The sequence below is a fragment of the Ahaetulla prasina genome, chromosome 1, assembly GCF_028640845.1.
Source record: "Ahaetulla prasina isolate Xishuangbanna chromosome 1, ASM2864084v1, whole genome shotgun sequence".
Lineage (NCBI taxonomy): Eukaryota > Metazoa > Chordata > Lepidosauria > Squamata > Colubridae > Ahaetulla > Ahaetulla prasina.
Genome location: NC_080539.1, coordinates 201,202,177 through 201,224,277, shown reverse-complemented (window position 1 = coordinate 201,224,277; position 22,101 = coordinate 201,202,177). Strand labels below are relative to the sequence as shown.

The window sequence follows — 22,101 nt, the reverse complement described above, 5'->3', positions numbered from 1 at the left end:
AAACGTATTTATAATTCTAATGAGATCTGTAATGTAGGTGGTAATATTCCTAACACTGCTACATTACTTGTAGGAATGTAAAAAAAAATTCAAACAAATGCTTTTTCCAGAAAGCATGCACAGATCTTCGAGGAATGCAAACCTGTTTAGTATTGTCGTCAATAAGGTCAAAAAATGCTCTGATGGTAGCCAAGTTCAATTCCTTACACCTAAAAAGAATATAAGGGAAATATGCTTGTAAAAAACAGATAAATTAAAAGGCAAATAATAGCCAAATAAAAATATTTGAACAGCAATATATCAATCCTTGTACCAAAAAGCTTTTAACTACTCACCAAACAATGGAAAGGTGATCTGTGGAAGCCCAGACTCGAGGAACTGCTGAACTCTGATTAAAAGATGATTTGTATTATTCATTTTAAAACTGAACATCCAAACATGTATTTATTTACTAGAAGCTAATATCTTGCTGAAAAAAATATGGCTGAAATCCTGCTTACATTGTTAGGACTAAAATCCAAAAACCAAGCATGTCATATAGAATATGTGACTCTTTCCTCCTTCTTTGAACAGCAGACAATTCTGCCTTATTATACTTTGAAATGTCTGCTCATTTTGCCATTTGGATGCTGCTGTACTGTTGCTTGAGAAGCACCAGAAAAATATGGTCTTGTATACTTCACATAAGAATTCTCTATTATTAATTTAAACTGTGTACAGATTCATATTTCTTTATTGATTCAATGAATTTGTGAGACACCTCATTCACTGAAAGAATAAAGATTAAAAACTGAAGTACAATTATATAAATTGGATACAAACTAATTCTTAGCATAAACCAACAGTTTAGTTACAGCTAATATGATTTAGACATCCTCTTTTAAACAGGTTTTTCTGTTCAAGGGATTTGGAGTAAAACCCAAGCTAGACATGGCAAAAAAACCAAGAACATTGTGGAGTCTTTGTTCTCTGAGTTTGTTTGCTTGCAAACATTTCATTACCCAACTAGATAATATCACCAGTGCTAGTGAAGGTGTGTTTTACTTCCTGTTTATATACAGTAGTTTCCCTTTACTAGTTGGGTAATGTCTGTAAGAAAACAATCAAGTTCAACCCTGAGCTACATATATTTTCTTCTATAGAGAAAATTTTAAATCAAATATAATGTGCTATTTCTGGAGCATGGAAGAATCTCCAAATAAATTTAGCAATGAATTCTACTCAAATTGAGATCTCAATTTAGAACGTTACATTCAATTAGGACAGATGTTAGGGCAAAAAAAGGATTAAACTATTCAGGAATATTAACAATAATATTTAACGGCCGTCAAAAGCCAAGGCTTAAAAGCAACAATTAAAGAATTTACCACAACAGATAAAGCACAATTTTGACTATTTGAACTGGGCAGAAAAGCCAATCCAGAGCGAACTTGATAATCTCGAAATCCTCCTGCTACAGAAAGGGTTGTTAGATTCCTTATTTCTTGAGCCTTCTGAATCCAGTTATGGTTCACGGTTGAGTAAAAATCTATGAAAAGAATGTTCTTTTAAATATCATTTTAGCAGTTTTGTTTCCTGAGGTTCAGCAATATCTTCAGTATAGATCATTTTGTAACACATATCAGCATATCTTATAATTCTTCATTTCTCCACTATCCAATTTCACACAAGAAAAAACTAAGCCAACTCAGCATACCAATAAGGCAAAATAATAAATCTCATTCCAGAAAAATGTAGAATTAAGATAATTTAAATCTGGCAGGTTAAAGCCTCTAATCTACATAAGGTAATCTCAAATTGGTCAAAGATATCCTAAAGAGTTTTGCTTGCCATTAACATTTTATTATCTATATGTAAGAAATATTTAATGAAAATTCGTATTGATATGCATTAATTTCAAAGTTGTAATCATTTTAACAGCAGTAATCTTATCCCAATGTGATATTTGACCGTATCCATTTAAATTATTTCTATAGATTTAAATCTATTTCAACATGTAAATTCATGTATTTTATAAAAACCAAACAAACCTTAAATCCTACTCATGCATACAGTACATGCATACATACATACATAGACACACACATGCATACATATATTGCAATAATTTGAGTTATATATTTTAATTGCTATTGTGTATAAAGTGGGTGTTTTTATAGACCAAGGGGTTATTTGAACATATACAAAAATTTTTTTAATATGGGAGATTGAAATATATTCCAGTTATTCCCCTGATAGATAATGCATCAAATTGGGCCAGAGAAAAATGTCTCGTATGTGAAGTATGCATGAATTTAAGATAGTCTGGGTAAGTCCTGGATGATGGTGCAATTGTAATATAATAAGAGATGGAAAAATTTAGCTTTATTTTAATAAATCTGAGATCCTGTGTTTGAATTCTGCTAAAAAAATTATTGAAGTCTAAAGTAAAGCAATCCACAATACAGGAAATGTTGATTAATTTGCCTTCACAGTTCAGGATAATCCCCCCAAAGATTTACTTGTTTGAAACTTTAAAAGTACTTAAATACTTTTAAATACTCTTCTATGGGCCCCAGAAGAGATATAGCCCAATTCTACTAAATATAGTGGGAAAGATATTCTACTGAAATGCCAGTGCTAAGCAAGGGGCAAATACTTTAAATCAGCTGGCTATTTTGAAGATTTTGAGAATTAAAAAATAATAATTTATCTTCAACATGCATGATAGCGCTTCAAGGTAGATCAGATCAGGAAATGGAACCAATAAGAAATACTGAAATTCTGCTTGATGTGGGCTTTCAAAAGAATTTTCTTTCTGTCCCGTTTATACCAAACAGTATCAATACTGGGAAATTTTGAGTTTCTTTCTCATGCTTTCTTGTTTTCCCAGACTAAGATCATTTTTGTTTTCCTAATGGATGCCACATCTTTTCTGGAATATGAGCAACATAATGAATATGGTGCCATTTAGAACAAAAGTTGCTTTTTGGGGGTGAGAAGCAATTTTTCATTTATAGCTGCAGTATTATTGGGGATATTAACAAATTAGTTCACCCCTATTGGGACACCAATGGTCATCCCTTTGATCCCACATGTTGAGTACCTGGTTTCTGATCTCCTATTCCTAAGTGAGACTTCATGGTTTTATGGCTTTTATATAATTCTTTCAAAAATGGAAGATAAAATACTGAAACATGGATCAGTTAGCTAATGGCAGGGATATGGTCTAACTCTACCAAACTAGTTTTTTTTTAGTGAAGCCTAGACTGTGGGGTCAAAAAGAATGCTATTCTCCAGGATTAGCTACAAGAAACTGGCTTTGGGCTAACAAGAAAAATGGAAATATTCCTTGCTATCAAATAAATAAACTATCTGAAGTGGTCTCTAGTTTGATGTGTAAGAACTTAATATTCATGCTCAGACTCTCCTAGTAGTCTGTTTCAAATTAACATCAGACAAATAATCCTTGTTTTAATTTTTAAGAGTCTTGGATATGGATGTGTTACAATATTATCCAATTGCCCACATAAGTGAGGGATCTGAAAATAATATCTGAAGAATTCTGGAGTACCTTGGATTTTTCAGAATCCAAAGTTAGTGATCCAATCCAAACACTATGCAGAAACAGAATATGATTATTTTTAAGCCCCTGTCTTGTATAAGTGCAGGCACATAAGTGGCCATCACTGATGCAGCCAGGACATATTTAAGTACAATTATTTTCATCATAAAATTTAAGGCTACCTGTATATTCAAACAATGATTAAACAAGTATGTATTGAGAGAAAATCTTGATATCAACTTTCAAAACTGATTATCTTCCACATTATTCTACTCTACAACACATTTCTGGTGAAATTGCTAATAGTAAGTATAATAACAGAAGGTGAAGTTTCTAGAATTTCCAATAGTGTTTTTCATTAAATCAATGGGAATGAAGCTTATTCAATTACTCAAAAGTGAAAAAGCAAAAGCAAAATAGAAGGGGAAGGCAAAGCAAAACTTGACCAATCCCAAAATTCTTAGGGTGAACTTACCAGCAAGATATTGATCTAAAGGCAACACAGGTGCAACATGAGGTGTCGCTTGAGTAATAAGAATATTGAGAAGTTCGGGTTTAAAATGTTTAAGAATCACTAGTGCTCTTGCAACAAGACCACCCATGGAATGACCTACTACTGCAACACTGCGGGGAGCAAATTCATGACCCTTCAAAAAATGAAAAATAATTTCACATCAGGCACAATGAAAACATATAAAAACACAAATTCTTTCCCATTTAATAGTTAATATGTCAATCTTTTAAGGTAGACCAGACTAAGGAACAGACATTGTTGCCTAAAGCTATCTTTATTAGAATTGCTGTAATACATGGGTGTCAAAAAAGCCACATCATGTTGCTGTCACGTGATGTTTCACAATGTTTTTCCCATTCGTGGATCTGGGGTGAGCGTGGCTTGCGTATGACATATCTGGCTCAAAGACCGCCAGTTTTACACCCCTGCTATAATAACAGAATCTTGCAAGCTTGAATCTGCTTCCCATGCTCCCTCATTTATCTTCAGGTGAATTGGGGAAGGACCTGTCTGAGGTGTCTTCTTAAATCACTTTCTGGGTATAGGTTCAAGCCATATATATCTGATCACTGCATGGTAATGGATCTTCTCTCTGTTCATCAAGGCCATCTTCCATATTTTCTGCATCATAGGGATAATGGCACAAAACAGTAAAAAGTTAATATTGTGTTTATTTTCATACCTTATATAATTTAAGAATTATTTTGATACACTCATGCACAAATCTTGTCTGCCTTTGTAGACTTCCACCATATAATGCAACAAGTTCCTCGTTGAAATTCACACTGAAGACATCAAAATGATATTTGAAATCCATATCTTCTGCCTTTCTCAGTGCTATTGATCCAAGAGAACGTACTGAAAAAAGCATATATTAGAAGCAGAGATAATTAAAATCCTGGATTTGGATGGTGAAGTAGATCCCTAAAAGAGACAGTGAGGAGGCAGAAAACAATTTTTATGTCTTCAAACTCCAAGTTCCAAAAATCCATGCTTACTATGCAATGTAATTTAAGAACAACAATATTATTTTGAAATGGAACCTTAGAAAAGTTGAAACATTCTCAGCAATTTTAGTGAGCTCTATGGGTTCAGATGTTAAACAATTAACACTAGGGAAAGGCAGTTGAAACAGTGGTGGGGATTCAATTTATGGTACTCTAAAGAAAGTGCATTATCTGACCCTTGTAGTCAGAATTCAGGCCTGGCTGTTACTATGGTAGTAGTAATTACTATGTAGTAGTAATTACTATGTAGTAGTAATTTATCTTTGCCATGCCCAAGATGAAGATAGTGTATCCTATCTATGCCATATTAGATCTCTCCATGGCCTTCAATATTGTAATCCATGGTATACTTTTGGACTGCCTATGAGAGATTGGGGGTAATATGTTGTAGTGGTACCAGTCAGAGAAGGGGAAGGGAGGACAGGGAAAGAGGGACTAGCCTAGTAGCTATTACTTTGTGGAAGTCAGAGGTCAGTCTTCTCCCATGCAGCCTCTGGAAAAGGTCATCTAATAGTTTGGGATTGGATATCATTAATGATTCACAACTGTATATTGATACTCTAGACCAGATTAGAATTTATTGAACCCCCTATCCTGATGCTTGGAGGCTTAAATTAAGAATCCTAACAAGACACTTGTTATCCAACAGAGATATTTGTCTGCTCCAATAGTCTCTTGACAGGGACTAGCAGCCATTAACGAGCAAGCCTGTGACTTTTGAGTCCTTCTGGATTGTGGCTCCATTTAAAACAGAAGGTGAAAACTGCAGCCAGTGCTGGCTTCTCCCAGTTTTGGGTGGTGTTTTGGACCCTACCTTGAAAAGGAGGATCTTACTATAATGACTCATCCCCTTGCTACCATCCATTTACCTTACTGCAATGACCTTTACGTGGGGGATCTTTTGAAGACTACTCAGATACTTCAGTTCATTCACAATTCAGCAGCCCATCTGCTAACCAGAATTTGCCAGAGGGAACATGTTACACCAGTGCTATAGGTGCTATACTAGTTACAGACAGATTTCCCAATGCAATTTACAGTGCTCCTGATAATTTATATACTATATGTGGCTTGGCTCCAAATTATTTGCAGGATTGCATTTTCTCAATGGAATTTGCCCAGCTAACTCAAATTGTCCAGGAGAAACTACAAATGGACGTCTGTGTTAAGAATATACTGCAGGGTGATTATGGTTAATTTTTGTAAATGATTTATTTTGGATATAAATGTGTAATTTTACGGGTACTATTTGATATATTTGAGGTGTAAAGGAATAGGAAGATGGAATATTGTTTAACTTTGGAGGATAGATAGTAAAATTTAGGAATTTGGATTAAATATTATATTTAAGAGATGAATGTAATGTTGTTATATGGTTAACTAGAATTTAATTGTTATAACAGATATATTTTGGATAAGTTATAGGTGTAATTTAATAATGTTATTTGATATAAGCAAGGTAAAGTGAAGATTTTAATTATTACAATTGATATATTGGATATTTGTAATATTATTTGATGTATATAAATGATATCAAAGATATGAAAAGATGGATTATTGTTTACCCTTGAAGGTTGGACAGAAAAATTTAAGAAATTAAGTTGGAAATATGAACTATTCTTAAGAGACTGCTTAAGGAAGAAAGACATTTTAGAAGAACCCTTGGTGAATATTGGAAGATGGAACGTTGTTTTGGTATTGATTGATGAAGGTTGGATATTAAAAACTATGTACTTTATTGAAGAACAAACACCAACTCAATCGGAAATTTCTGAGAACTCTAGGAGTGGAATGGTCTGATATATAATGGATTGGAAGAAATGTATTTTCTTTGTTTCTGGAAGGGGAGTTGAGGTTTTAAGGAGTGACTATGGATTATGATTTGTGTTATATTTTAATTTTTGCTGTTAGTTTTATACCCTGTATTCGGTTCTGGGAAGCCCCGGGGTGGGGAGGAAGGAAGGAGGGGAGGGGAATGAGGGTAGAAAATGGATTGATAGTTAATGTACAAAGATGATTGAAGATGTATAATTAATGTAAGATCAGAGCTGCCTGGCTACCATTTCAGAATGATGGGAAAGAAGGAAGTAGAAGAGAGAAGGAGGTAGGAAAGAGAAGAGGAGGAAGAGGAAAGGAAGGAAGAGGGATAGAAGAGGGAGAAGAAAGGAGTAGGGAGGAAGGAGGAGAGGATATAGATAAGAGAAGGGGAGGATGGTCGTGGAAAGTAGAAGAAGGTAGAGAAGGGAAGAGAGTTAAAGGAAGGGGGTGGTGACCGGGCAGGTCCGATTAATTGTATATGATGGTACACTAAATATGTTATTGGATATGAATGTTAAAATAAAACTTTTTTATATATATAAAAAAAGAATGTACTGCAGGGGTGAAATCTAAATTTTTTTCCCACCGGTTCTGTGGGTGTGGCTTAATTGGTGGGCGTGGCTTGGTGGTCAGATGACTGGGTGGGTGTGGCCAATAACAATAAATAATGAAAATAATAAACAAAGTATACAAAACAATAAGAGGTACCAGAAACCAGCTTTTACACTTTACACACACACAACACAACTGACTCATACACAATGTAAAAGCAGCTACATTTCACACACAATGTAAAAGCAGCTACACTTCACTGTGAGCGAAAGGAACCTCACACTTTCACACTTTACACACATACAACACAACACAACACAATTGACTCGCATACACACACACACACAAAATGCCACATACAGCTTTGTGAGATTTTGTGTGTTTGTGTAGTTAGAGTGAAACACTACAGAAACACACCAAATCTCAGAAAGCTGCACAAATATTTTATTTTATTATTTTATTTTATTTATTTATTTATTTAGACCAGGGGTCTCCAAACTTAGTAACTTTAAGGTTTGTGGTCTTCAACTCCCAGAGTTCCTCAGCCAGCAAAGCAGGCAGATTAAGTTGCTCACAAGGAGATGGATTTTAGGCAGGCAGAGTCAGTTGCTAGCTGATGCAACTGATGAAAAGCATGGCTTTGCCAGCCCGAAAGGAGCAGCAATTATAGGTAAGTGGGGAGGGGGCATTGGGTGGGCATGGTTGGGGGCTGTTAAAAAATGATTTTAAAAGCCTGTGATGATGAGGCAACTCATCTGGGATCGCCAGAGGAAAAAAAGATTTTAAAAGCTCCTCTGATGATCCCAGCTGAAGTTCCCTCATAGCAGCCCAGAACCTCTTAAAATAATTGTTTTAACAAGCTCTTCAGATGAAGAGCTTGTAGAAAACATTTTTTTAAGGTTCTGGTGATGAGGAACTCAGCTGGGATCGCCAGAGGAACCTTTTCTTTTTTTTTACAACCCCTTCCGCCAAAGAGGTTGTTAAAAAAAAGAGTTTAAAGGGTTCTGACGATCTCAGCTGAGCCATGGGATCATCAAAGGCTTTTTTTTTTACTTTTAAAGGCATGTTTTTAGCTGAAAAAAAACTGCTTTTAAAAGTAAAAAAAAAAAAAAACCTCTGAGGGCAGGGGGCGGGGCTAGGGATTTTTGCTACCGGTTCTCCGAACCACCCGTCATCCCTATTGGATCGGGCAAATCGGTCCGAACCGGGAGCATTTCACCTCTGATATAGTGGTAAGGAGACTCCCTGGCACTGCTTTCGGAATGGTTTTCATGGACTACTTATCTGGCTACCACCTGGAAATATTTCAAAAGTGATTTCTTTTGGTTGACATTTGGTCCTTGATTCCAACTTGGTATGGTCATAGCTGGCTTTGTTACTTCATTTTATTCTGCATTTTTTACTGTTATGGCATTTTAAAAATGGAATTAATAAACGTAATAAAATACTGTAAATGCAAATTATTTATTATCCAGGTAAACACATATTCATGTAAAGATTATTATTCCCATGCTATTTCCTCTTTAGGTATTCTACAGAGATATTTCTATTCCTTCAGAGATACCTTACCTTGCTTAAAACTTCCAGCATTGCCAGGAAGAAAAAGGATAGGAATTCCTGTTAAGATTAGATTTCTGTTTTCTTCTGCAGAAATTCCTTCCCCGTAGAGATATAGCTCATAGGCTGGGTAACGTCTGGATATTTTCTTAGGTAATTTTATTCTCTGAAAAAAACATGTATTTCAGCAGAAGAAAAGTAATGTCTTGGTATTAACAGGAAGAATCTAAACAATCACATTATAAATAAAATTTATACAATGAATATTCTGTGCTATTAATATGAAGTAGAGATACTTTTAAAAAGCCTGAAACAATATGACAGTTTTTGAATATTTCACTATTTTCTATATGTAATTAAAGAACTGCAAATCTGAAACATTTGGATTCTTCTTCCTTCTGACAGTTAACTTTGGAGAAGATCCAGAAATGGAGAACCAAAACTTATCTTTGCTTACACAGGTAACCTTACAAGTATGTATTTATGGCACTAGCAGGGGAAAGTGTTATTTTCCACATCCAACAGATTTAAACACATAGTTCAGCCTTCCCCAAGCTAATATTTTTTGGGAATTCTCATTAGCTATAGACATCATGTTGAACTGGAATGGGCCAACTTGCCATGGTCAATTCACTATGGCCAATTTGTCATAGCCAACTCATCATGGATCAGCTCGCCATGGCCAACTCACCACGAGACAGCTTGCTGCGGGGCAATTTAACAATTCAATTTAATTATATAAAAGAAATAAAATATTTTTGTCATCTCTTTTTGCATCCTTTCTTTAATGATTCTATTCCACCACTTCTTTGATACTAGTGTAACTCTTTTCCTACAGTGAGTTGTCACACGGCAAATTGGCTGTGGTGAATTAGCTGTGGCAAGTTGACCATGGCAAATTGTCATATACCCATACTGAACAGCCAGAAATAGTGGAACATGTAACACAAATCGTAGCAGTGAAAGCTGCCCTAATACTTATGCATATCTAGTGTTTGTGTGTACTATTTTCTGCTGTTAGCAATCATGCTATGAGAAGTAGGCAGATGAAGCCTACTTGCAGATTATTACAGCAAAAGAAGTGTAAAGATAGTCCTCAACTTATGACCACAATAGAATGAAAAATTTATGTTGCTAAGCAAGACAGTTGTTAAATGAGTTGAGCCCCATTTTATGACTTTTTTTGCCAGCATTAAAGGAATCACTGCAATTGTTAATTGAATCATGTGGTTGTTAAATGAATCTGGCCCTTGCCACTGACCTTACTTGTCGGAAGCCAGGTGGGAAGTTTACAAATGGTGATCACATGAGTCTGGAACAGTGCAACTGTCATAAATACATGCTAGTTGACAACTGTTTGAATTTTATTTATTTATTTATTTATTTTATTTATTTATTATTTAGATTTTTATACCGCCCTTCTCCCGAAGGACTCAGGGCGGTGTACAGCCAAGATTAAAACAATTAAATATACAAAATTAAAATATCAATTAAAATACATATTCAATAATGGCCAAATTAAAATCGTCAAATTGACCCAGACTAAAATACCCCATATAAAATTACTAAAAATTAAAAATTTGAAAATTTAAAAATCAAGCCAGTCCCACTTGGATAAATAAATAAGTTTTCAATTCACGGCGAAAGGTCCGAAGGTCAGGTAGTTGGCGCAAACCGGGGGGAAGTTCATTCCAGAGGGTAGGTGCTCCAACACAGAAGGCCTTTCCCCTGGGGGCCGCCAGCTGACATTGCTTGGCGGACGGCTCCCTGAGAAGTCCCTCTCTGTTTGAGCGTATGGGTCGGTGGGAGGCATTAGGTAACAGCAGGCGGTCCCGTAAGTACCCGGGCCCTAAGCCATGGAGCGCTTTAAAGGTGGTAACCAAAACCTTAAAGTGCACCCGAAAGACCACAGGTAGCCAGTGCAGACTGCGCAGGAGCGGTGTTACACGGGAGCAGCGTGTGGCTCCCTCAATCACTCATGCAGCTGCATTCTGAACTAACTGAAGCCTCCGAGTGCACTTCAAGGGTAGCCCCATGTAGAGAGCATTGCAATAATCCAAACGAGAAGTGACAAGAGCGTGAGTGACCGTGCATAAGGCATCCCGGTCAAGGAAGGGGCGCAACTGGCGGACCAAGCACACCTGGTAAAAAGCTCTCCTGTAGACGGCCGCCAGATGATCTTCAAATGACAGCCGTCCATCCAGGAGAACACCCAAGTTGCGCACCCTTTCCGTTGGGGCCAATGACTCACCCCCAACAGTCAGCTGTGGTTGCAGCTGACTGTACCGGGGTGCCGGCATCCACAGCCACTCCGTCTTGGAGGGATTGAGCTTGAGTCTGTTTCTCCCCATCCAGACCTGTACAGCTTCCAGGCACCGGGACAGTACTTCGACAGCTTCGTTGGGGTGGCCCGGGGTGGAAAAGTACAGCTGCGTATCGTCAGCGTACAGCTGGTAACTCACCCCAAAGCCACTGATGACCTCGCCCAATGACTTCATATAGATGTTGAACAGGAGAGGCGAGAGAATCGACCCCTGAGGCACCCCACAGGTAAGGTGCCTCGCGGTCGATCTCTGCCCTCCTGTCAACACCGTCTGCGACCGGTCAGAGAGGTAGGAGGAGAACCACCGATAAATGGTGCCTCCCACTCCCAAACTCTCCAACCGGTGCAGCAAGATACCATGGTTGATGGTATCAAAAGCCGCTGAGAGATCTAATAGGACCAGGGCAGAGGAACAACCCCTATCCCTGGCCCTCCAGAGGTCATCCACCAACGCGACCAAAGCTGTCTCCGTACTATATCCGGACCGGAAGCCGAACTGGAACAGGTCTAGATAGACAGCTTCATCCAGGTAATTTTGATCATGTGACCATGGGGATGCTGCAATGGTGGTATGAAAAACAGCCATAAGTCACTTTTTTCAATCCCATTGTAACTTTGGACGATCCCTGAATTAACAGTTGTAAATCAAGGTCTACTTGTATTTGCCTTTTCACTTCTCTTTAGATGAATAGAAAAAACTATAGAAATGCCAAGCCCTTCATAGCTATAAGACTCAGGAATCAAGGAATACTTGAATTGCTGGAATGCTCCTTATTGCTAGTATGGTGGTGTAACAGAATCTGCTTTTCAAAGCAGTTTTCCAGATCCGTCTATAACCAATATAATTAAGATGAGTAACTCTGAATCCCATTTACCCCTCCCCTTTTCCGGGTGGTATGTCTTCTTTTCTATAATGGTTCTGCTTCCTCTTTTGTTTCCCCAGAGTCTGTTAGACACTCCATCACACAGGTTTAAAATTCTGCTATTAAAATAATAACTATCCCAAGTTGATTAGAATTGTTTTGTGGGATTCTTATTTAGCTTTTATGTGCAAGCTACATATTGCACAATATTTAATAGCTCTATGTTGTTATGTTATGATTCTAATCTATTTTGAAAGTGCCTGCAGAAATACAGGGTAGAAATATACAAAACTAGAAAACAAAGTGCAAAGAGGAACTCCCAAAAGATAGTAAAATCACCTGAGAAAACGGACAGAAACTGTTTGAATCATAAACTGTATATGGTACTTTTTTTATGGCAAATAGAAAAAAGAAGAAGACCAGCAAGAAAGTCGATGAACTTTCAAGACCCAAATGGTGTGTCACTATGAGACTTGAAGTACAAGGTTTAGAAAAGAAAATTTATTATGTGGTTGCTAAGACTTGACACCAACTTAGATGGCATATAATCGTTAATTTAAAAAAAAAAATTCAGTTTCTACATTTCTGAAAAGGAACAATAGCTGTTATGCTACCTCTTATTAATTTTTGGGATCCTCAAGCCATACTAAAACTCCCCTCATATAGTAAATATAGTAAATGAATAGACATCTTTGTATACAATAACATAAATATCATATGCTGCTCTATGTAAAATGTGATTTTCAAGATATTCATGGGAAAAGAACAATTCTTTATAAAAAATATTTCTTGCCAAATAACCTTGAGCTAATGAGGCAATAAGACACGAGTATGTTTCAGAATCCAATGTGGATTAATGGGAATTTACTCTTTGGAGGTACACAATCTACCTATTCCAACTTGGCTATTAACTAGATTAGGCATTTTTACCAAGTCTGAGTCTTACTATTACAACTAGCTTCTTTTGTTTTATCAATCCAACATAAAATGAAGATGATCTAGGAAAGGCTTTAATTTAATATTGCAATACTTTTGTGTAATTAAATTTTGTAATGTTTTTCTATTTTATCTTAGCTTTAAGCATAGTTTGGTTAAAACCTTTACTGATTCTTCTTCATATTTCTGTAGATATTCCATCAATTCTCTGTAACTTTGTGCCTTGGTAATGACCACAATAATGATCTAATTTCATCTTCTTATATTAGATGTTCTTGTTAAGTAACATGACTTTTCTAAGCTATCTTGCATATTGACATGTCTACTATACCAAATTTCAGAATTCTCCTTCCATGTTTGTTGGTTTTCTTGGAATTAGTTATTAATTATCCATTGATATGCTTTTCTACACTAGCATGAGGTTGATATTTCCTGAGTTTTAAGATTTTTCAAAGTTTTCTCTTGTATTTCCATGTCTGTTTTCAATTTCAAATCTTCATGTAATATTGTTTCTCTTGCTTCTAACAAGCATATAGTTAAGATTATTAACAATTCTTTGTTAAATTTCTTCCTTAAATCCTAACTGGCTTCTTTTGCATTTTTGGCAATTTCCAACATTAATTTCATAATCCATTTGCTTTCTTCTCTTTCTTGATCGTTTCAGCATCTTTTGACAATTCATCCTTAATAATTTATTTGATTTCATTCCATAATTCTTCTAGTTCCTCATTAATGAGGCTCAGGACTTCAAAGTAATTCTTGATAGTCTCCTTGAAAATGGTGGGCATATGCTCAGGATTATATACTGGAAACTGTCTAGTTTTCTTTTTCCACTTTAGCTTAACTTGTAACTTGCATCTTATCTATTCTACTATTCTACAGTCAACCCTGGTCACATGTTTGCTGTTATAACTGAACAATTTTTATACCAAGAATTGGTATAGAATCAAACTGAAACTACATACAAAAATAGCAAATAAAATGGTTTCCTCGCCTTGAGATTCCATATCATACAAGGCATATAGAAAAAGAATTCTGGCAGTTTTCGGAGCAATTTTCCTCTTCAAATTTGCATTACTGCATAGCTCTATAAACTCTTAATATTTAAATGTCTTCTGCTTTTTATTTAATTTCGCCCAAAGTATTTTAAACAGCACAATATTTTTTTTAAGTTGACAGAAATCAGATAAATCATAAAGATAACCAGAACTTGTCTTTCCTGTTGAATTTGCTGCATAATTCTAGTAGTTATACTGACATTCCCACACCCATCTTAAACTAGCTATTTATTATACTTGACAAATTTAGCCCACAGCAGCTTCCAACTACCAATTTAAGTCATGAGTACAACATCTGCAGAACTCTTCTCTAAAATCTTTTAATAGTTTCCATTTCATTGTACTGTTTAAAAATATCTGTTGTTTTAGATAATAACACTGTAGATATATATTACCAGGAAGCTGTACCACAAGGTATATCATTTATTTATTTATTTGCTGAATTAGTTGCCATCGATCTCGCTGTGGGGCTACTTTAGCTGGCTTACAACAATAAAAAGAAAGAAATGAAAAGATTGTGAACAGAAGTAAGATAACAGAGCAATAAAATAAATAATGAAAAAGACCAAACAAGAAATACAACTATGAAAAGTGGAAGTGGCATATATAAATATATGAATATGGCAAGGGTGTATAGACCGATATCCATTTGCCTGGAATAAACATCACTGAAACTATTACTATTGACTACTTTAACAATGTAGAACTGTTTCCTATATAATTTTTATATTTGAAAATGTGCTAAATATTTACTTTGTTAACCAGACTTTTGTTTTGACAAATTGAATCAAACAAATTGAGTCTTAGTCAACATTGTGGGATCTGTCCCATATATTACTCTGAAAATAACACAGTTTAGAATACTTTCCACAAAAAAATCATTTTTTCCCAAAAACAAAAGTGTAATTGTTTTATTACAGGAGTCCATGTGAAGCATATATCTCAAGGTCCTTTTCCATTAGAGGCATCAGCAAGAAATAGCATGTCAGACATCAAATACAAAGTAACCTGCACTTTAAAGCTAAGTATCAAAGTTCTTAAGGCATCTCAGGAAGAACATGCTTTTAGAAAAGCAACATTGTGTATTCTGTAGTAGCTCAGTAACAACCAACTTGGGATCCAAAAAGCTTATATAGCACTTCTTCTCACATTAACCTGCCTATTTATTATGAACACTGGATAAGGGCCATCTCTGAGATCTTTTTGCCAGGAAAATTAATTATAAAATCAGAATGCTATCCAAGGCACATTTCTGGGAGTCAAAACCATATTCTTCTGGGGAAAATATTACAGTATTAGGTGCAGCCCTGCATTCTCAAATTAGGATTTATTACAGAGTTGTTTGCATTAATATTTTATTCTATGTTTTAATGTTCATCATATGTTCATTCCCTACATTAGAATCATTTTTTGTGGATGAGGGGTATTTTAAACAAATAACTTGGGAAGAAAAAAAAACACCTCCAGCTTTTTGCTTGCTGAATATGCTATATAAGGAATATCACTTCAAGGTAGACAAAAATAATTTTTGAATAACACATATTGTAATTATAAAAGCAAATTAATTGCTTTACTTCCCATGCCTAAAACAACCACATGAAAAGACAATGATACTGAAGAAAAAGAGTTTCAGGAACTTCTGCTTTTGCTTTCCTATCATACCATCATACCAATTACTTGTGATACATGTCTACACTGGTTTTTGTCTGGAAACAGTGCATGGCGTTACTCATAATAGTAAAACTGTTGACATTATAGTCATCTTTAAAAGGAAGATGGTAAAAACTGACAGAAGGGAGGATTTTTGTCCAGCACAAATCTTTTCAGGATAAAATTGACTATTCTGCTTTTGAAAAAACTGAACACTACTGCATTTTTTTCATCATAGTTATCATCAGAAAAAGATAATGATAGTAGAACACTTTGAGAACCAGGAAGCCACAAAACGAAGTACTTTTAGTGAGTGTTCACACTTACAATGGCACCAAAAAAAGTTATTTATGACTGTTTTTCACAGTTACAACCATCGCAGCATCCCCATGATCATGTGATCAAAATTCAGATGCTTGGCAGCTGGTTCAGATTTATGACCGTTGCTGTGTCCCAAGATCATGTATTCACCTTTTGCAACCTTCTGACAAACCAAGTCAATGGGGAAACCAGATTCACTTACCACCCAAGTTACTATCAATGACAGTGATTCACTTAATAACTGAGACAAGAAAGGTTGTAAAATGGGGTAAAATTCATTAAATGTCTCACTTAACAACATAAATGTTGGGCTCAATTGTGGTTGTAAATCAAGGACTACCTGTAGTACTCACTTCAAAGAAAAAGAAAAGTTGTATCAACATTCAGAGAGAAAATACTTTTGTGACTATTGCTATGAATCCAATGAAACCTTACAGCTCAACATTCACATTCTCTCACTATTAAGCAATTACTAAACAGCAAACGAATTGGCAACTTTCTAGCGGGTCAATGCAGCTTTGACTTTGGGCTGACTGCATGGAAATAGAAACCTTGACTCTTGAGATCCAAGTGTCAAGCCAACTTGAAAAGCATGTACTCCACAAAGGTGAGCTGAGATGTTTTTTCACAGTTAAGCAATTTACTGAAGCCTTTATTCCTCTAGGGCAGTGGGTCTCAAACTGATCTCTCTTTATCCCAAAGGTGCTTTTTCAAGAGGCAACTGGACTTTTTCCACAAAGTCCAGATGCCTGTTAAAAAAGCACTTTTGGGACAACCACGACCTGGACCACTGAGAATCTCCACAGACATTACCCTCTTTGCATTTTAAAAAAAAACAAGTGAGGACCTCGAAGAGTTTTGGTTAAAGTAGTTATGTCTACTTTATGTAGTAGTTATGACTATCATTATTAAGTGTTGTAAGTGTTGTACCTTGATGAAGGTATCTTTTCTTTTATGTACACTGAGAGCATATGCACCAAGTCAAATTCCTTGTGTGTCCAATCACATTTGGCCTATAAAAACAAATAAAAATTCTATTTTGATGCCTAATAGGCATCAAAACCGAGACATTTTAAAATATTTATTTATTTTTCACTTCATGGACCCCCTCAAACAGTGTCGGGGGCCACCGGGAGTCCCCAGGCCACCTTTGGAGAACCGTTGCTTTAGGCACCCTATATAGGTACTATATAGGCTGCCAATGAACCAGAGGGGAGACCACACACGCACACACCCCCCCCAGAGGGACAGGGGCCGGTGGAAGGAGACCAAGCAAGCCTATGAAGATGAAAAGGGGATGAAAAGGGACCGCTCCTAAGTGCGGATGAAGAGCACAAGGCAAAGGCGCTCTTCCTCCGAAGTAGCTGTCCCGGAGACCGGGGTGATGCTTTGCCCTCGGCTGCGGAGAGGAGCCTTCACGGGCTCTCGTCTCGCCGGAGTCCAAGTTGCTCAGGAACTCCATTATAGAGAAAGGAGGTCTTTCTTTAAAGGAAGTGGGGGGGACGGGGGACGAAGCCAGCCTCTGAGGGAGAACTCGCCGAGGGGAAGGCGAAACGGGACTCCTTGCAGGATGCCGCCGCCTGTCGCCCAGCCACTCACCAGGTACTCCGGGTAGTCGTACATGTAGGTCATGCTGCACCGGTTCTCCTCATACTGAAAGAAGACGTCCCGGGCTCCCAGCAGCACCAGAGCCGCCAAGACCCCGTGAAACAAAATTCCGGTCACCCTTCCCGCTGTCCACATGTCGTTTTCATCGGCGGCCGCCCGGCTCTTCTCGCCGCCAGGGCCGCCTCTGCCTTCTCGCCGGCGGGCCACACCCGCTAGGAGGCGGGTAACCGCCCCGAGTGCCTCCCTCGCCGGGCGGGGCGAAGCCGTGGAAAGAGCCCGTTCTTCCGCCATGTTTGGAAGGTCGATACAAAACTGCCTCGGAATTCTCGGGTGGTGGGGGGGTGTTCAGGGACCCTTTCCGTCCGCCATCTTGGAAAGGTCACTCGGATCGGGTGGGCGGGACGAGTGGGCTGTGGAGAGGGCCGGTGGCTGAGCCTTTTTATTTATTTATTTATTTTGTCAAACACAACAGTATATATAAGTATAAGCATGAAATAACCATACGAATTGGATACAATCAAAGGGAACATTAGGACAGGAACGGTAGGCACGCCGGTGCTCTTATGCATGCCCCTTACAGACCTCTTAGGAATGGGGTGAGGTCAATAGTAGATAATCTTTGGTTAAAGCTTTGGGGATATTTTTTTTTTGGATTATTTTAAGCTTTGATTATTTTAAGCCCCTTTGGGACAACCGTGACCTGGATGTCTGAGACTCTCCATAGGCTTTCAGCGGGGAAGATTTCGCGGGCGTCGCTAACGGGGAATCGGAGGTTGGGGAGCCCCATTAGCAGCTGCGGAGGCTTGCATCTAATACCAATTTAAGCCCGAATTATAAACGAGCACGGACATGAAAAACGGGAAAGAGGAAGAGTTCCGACTATCGTTGGGAAATTAAGCCAGATCTTTAAAATAAGGGGCGTGCATAAGAGCACAATAGTGCCTACCGTTCCTGTCCTATTGTTTCCTTCATTATATCAAATTAATATTATTGATGCATATTTTTACTTATATATTTTCTTCAATACATGTTGTTTTATCTATGACAATTGTTTGTGTATACTGTTGTGACAAAACAAAAAAAAATGCTTGTTGGACGAAGCGTGTATTACTGAATTATAACACTTATTTAATAATAAAATAATTAATACATAGGAAAGAATGACTCTTGAACATCACCCCTGAGCGAAGCTAATTTGCTTTGTGGCTGCTAGATCCGGATTGCAAAAAATTCGGACAATCTGCTGGAGTTATGAAACTCTCAACTTCTTGCTGTCATCTGGTCGCCTGAATTGTGAAACCGTTTTTCCTCCTAATCTCTTACCGGCCAATCCTTCACCTGACTATATAAAGCCACATGTTGTGTAGAAATTAAATTTAGTGGAGTTTAACCCAAATTAACCCTGCCTGCAACTTGTTGGCAGTAACATGAACAATGATCAATAGCAAAATCAAAGTTGAGAAAATGATAGGAGAAAAAAAGGATACTGAGGCTCACTGAAGAGATGCTGAGTCACATCTGGAATAGATGAGTTGCTACATCATACTATGCTTGGCTATGCAGTAATCCTCAATTTACCACCACAAATGAGCCCAAAATTTCCATTGCTAAACAAAAGAGTTAAGTGAATTTGCCCCATTTTATAATCTTTCTTGCCACAGTTAAGTGAATCACTGCACTTGTTAAGTTACTAACATAGTTGTTAAGTGAACTTAGCTTTCCTACTGAATTTGCTTCTATCTCAAAAAGTGATCATATGACCCCAGGACACTGCAACCATCATAAATACATGATAGTTTGATTATGTGACCACGGGATGCTGCAATGATGTAAATGTGAAAACTGGTCATGTCACTTTTTTCAGTGCTTTTGTAAGTTTGAATAGTCGCTAAGCAAATGGTTGCAAGTTTAGGACTACTTGCATTCTATTGACTAAGCCACAATTGACTGGATTTGCACAACAGTCTGTCCTATGCTTTAAATCATGGTTGACATCTACAATGGAGAAATTTATAAAACAGGCAAAATCAAAACAAATCATATGCAATGCGTAATCAGATTTCATTTGCACCATAAGTATACCTCTGTTCATGCTATGCCGGATAATAATAAATAAGGGCCGTGGTGGCTCAGGCTGTAAGATAGCCTGTTATTAAAACACAGCTGCCTGCAATTACTGCAGGTTCTAGTCCCACCAGGCCCAAGGTTGACTCAGCCTTCCATCCTTTATAAGGTAGGTAAAAAGAGGACCCAGATTGTTGGGGGAGCAATAAGTTGATTTTGTAAATATACAAATAGAATGAGACTTGCCTTACACACTGTAAGCCGCCCTGAGTCTTTGGAGAAGGGTGGGATATAAATGTAAATTAAAAAATAAAAAAAAATAAGACCAATTAAAAAAATACTCTAAATGCACTTAAAGTAAGAACTGTTTAAGTTTCATAAGATTAAAAAGAAATCATGTATATGTTTCTACTTGAATTCTGCTCCCTTTTTTTTCTAAAAGATGGTTGAAGACATTCCACAATTATCTTGAAACCTGCCAAACTTGAAATGCAAGTATCATGGTACAAAAATCTCTGCCCATCCCTTAATTAATATCAGAGCTGCTTAACAAATAAATCAAACATACATTCTCTGCTCATTTTCTTTATTTATACTGTGTGCAAATCAACTCCACTTACTGGAAGTAAAGGCATCTGTTCTCTTTGAAATATGTGCAAGTTCAGGAATCAGGGTGAGGCAGAAGATTTTGTACTTGAGAAAATGTCATAGAGCTGTTATGTTTTTCCCACCAAAAGATCATTGTTGTACTGAAGATTCAGATATTTGTTTAGAAATAAATTAGTTCAGTCCCTGAATGAACCAACCTCATGGCATTACAGAGGTTTGACTTTTCCCCCCTCAAATCAGTATAGAATCACTATGTGAAAATGCTCTGTCTAAAAGAGCACTGGTGGTGCAATGCTTAGAAGCAGTATTGCAGCCTAACTCTGCTCACAGTCTGGAGTTTGATCCTGATGGGCTCAAGGTTGACTCAGCTTTCCATCCTTCTGACCTCAGTAAAATGAGGACCCAGATTGTTGGGGACAACATGCTGACTCTGTAAACCACTCAGAGAGTGCTGTAAAGCACTATGGGGCAGTATATACGTCTAAGTGCTATTGCTAAATTTGCATTATTTTGTTGTAAAAATCAAAAACCCATGCTTCACATTTGCAAGAAGAAATGAAGAAATCAGGCAATTAGGATGATGAAAAATTAATCTTAAGAGTTTAATGAAACATAAAATTCCAACCATGAAGCTTAGAGAACATAAAAATAAAATTGTTTCTTACAAACGGTAACTTTCTGTACAATTGGCTTATGTATGAAACAATTTGGTAATGCAAAACCATCCAACATTATGGTTCCAGCAGCAGTCAGCCTGATGTCTTCTGGAAGCTTGCAAACAGTTTCCCTATTATTTACAGTATGTTTATTCCACCTCCAGTAAGTAAAGATGAGGCAAACTCAGTTAAGAAAATACTTTCTGACCAGGATTACAAGGGTTTCAATTAGACATTTTTAGTTACGGTCAAAGATGACCCTTAAAAATAGAAATCATATTTCAACAGATGATTTAAAAGGAAAAACAATTGCAAAACAAAATAATATAAGAAATTTTCCAGCAAATTATTCTTGTTTGGAAATGATAGCTGTAACTTCCTTTCTTACATATTGATGATCCAATAATTAATTATGGGTCTTCAAGTCAAATTGATTATGGGCCTTCAAGCAACCAATAGATTCACTATTCTTAATCTCTTTCTCTCAATATAGCAATGAGTGAGTTTATTAAATTATTTCAGACCTGTATAAAATTGACCCAAAGTAGTATGTGGTCTACCCTTTTTAATTTCCTGCAATTTACATGGGTATATTAGTTCTGCTTTTGGAATATTGAAACATTTAGACTACTGCAACTTGGTCCACATTCGGCTGCCTTTAAGGACCAGACTGAAGGCTCAGTTTGTGCAAAATGAAGTGACCTCAGTGTTCATGGGTGTTTAGGGGTACTTGTGACACTTTTCCTGAAGGCTTTGCACTTGCCTCCTATCAGTTTTGGGTTGTAATTTAAAGTAGTCTTAATTAATTAAAAAAAACAGTTGCAACCTTGAATGGTTGTATGATTCCTCAATTTATTATCACAATGAGTTACAACCACAATTCTGTGCTCAATTACAGTTGTAAATTGGTGGGCATATTGGCAGCAGAAATGAGAAGACATTAGGAAAATGTGGAGGGTACATAGGTATAAAGTGGTTGTTGCCTCAGTTAGACAGCAGCATCTCCTATCCAGTGTGGTAG

The 22,101-nt window shown here is 37.0% G+C and overlaps 1 protein-coding gene across 5 annotated transcripts in view; it reads right to left on the bottom strand.

Moving 5' to 3' along the window:
- PGAP1 (post-GPI attachment to proteins inositol deacylase 1) overlaps positions 1-18,041 on the bottom strand; it is a 67,839-nt gene extending 49,798 nt beyond the window's left edge. The window contains exons 1-8 of one of the 5 annotated variants that reach the window (XM_058188203.1): positions 17,743-17,880; positions 17,074-17,156; positions 9,005-9,158; positions 4,741-4,916; positions 4,020-4,191; positions 1,368-1,528; positions 336-388; positions 143-209 (exon numbers count right to left, since the gene is read on the bottom strand). In XM_058188203.1, coding sequence (XP_058044186.1) covers positions 143-209; positions 336-388; positions 1,368-1,528; positions 4,020-4,191; positions 4,741-4,875 — 588 coding nt within the window. In that variant the 5' untranslated portion in view covers positions 4,876-4,916; positions 9,005-9,158; positions 17,074-17,156; positions 17,743-17,880. Of the gene's footprint in view, positions 1-142; positions 210-335; positions 389-1,367; positions 1,529-4,019; positions 4,192-4,740; positions 4,917-9,004; positions 9,159-17,073; positions 17,157-17,742 lie in introns of all 5 variants that reach the window. The other 4 variants (XM_058188195.1, XM_058188174.1, XM_058188184.1 and 1 more) reach the window with 4 other exon arrangements.
- Positions 18,042-22,101: the final 4,060 nt, after the last annotated feature.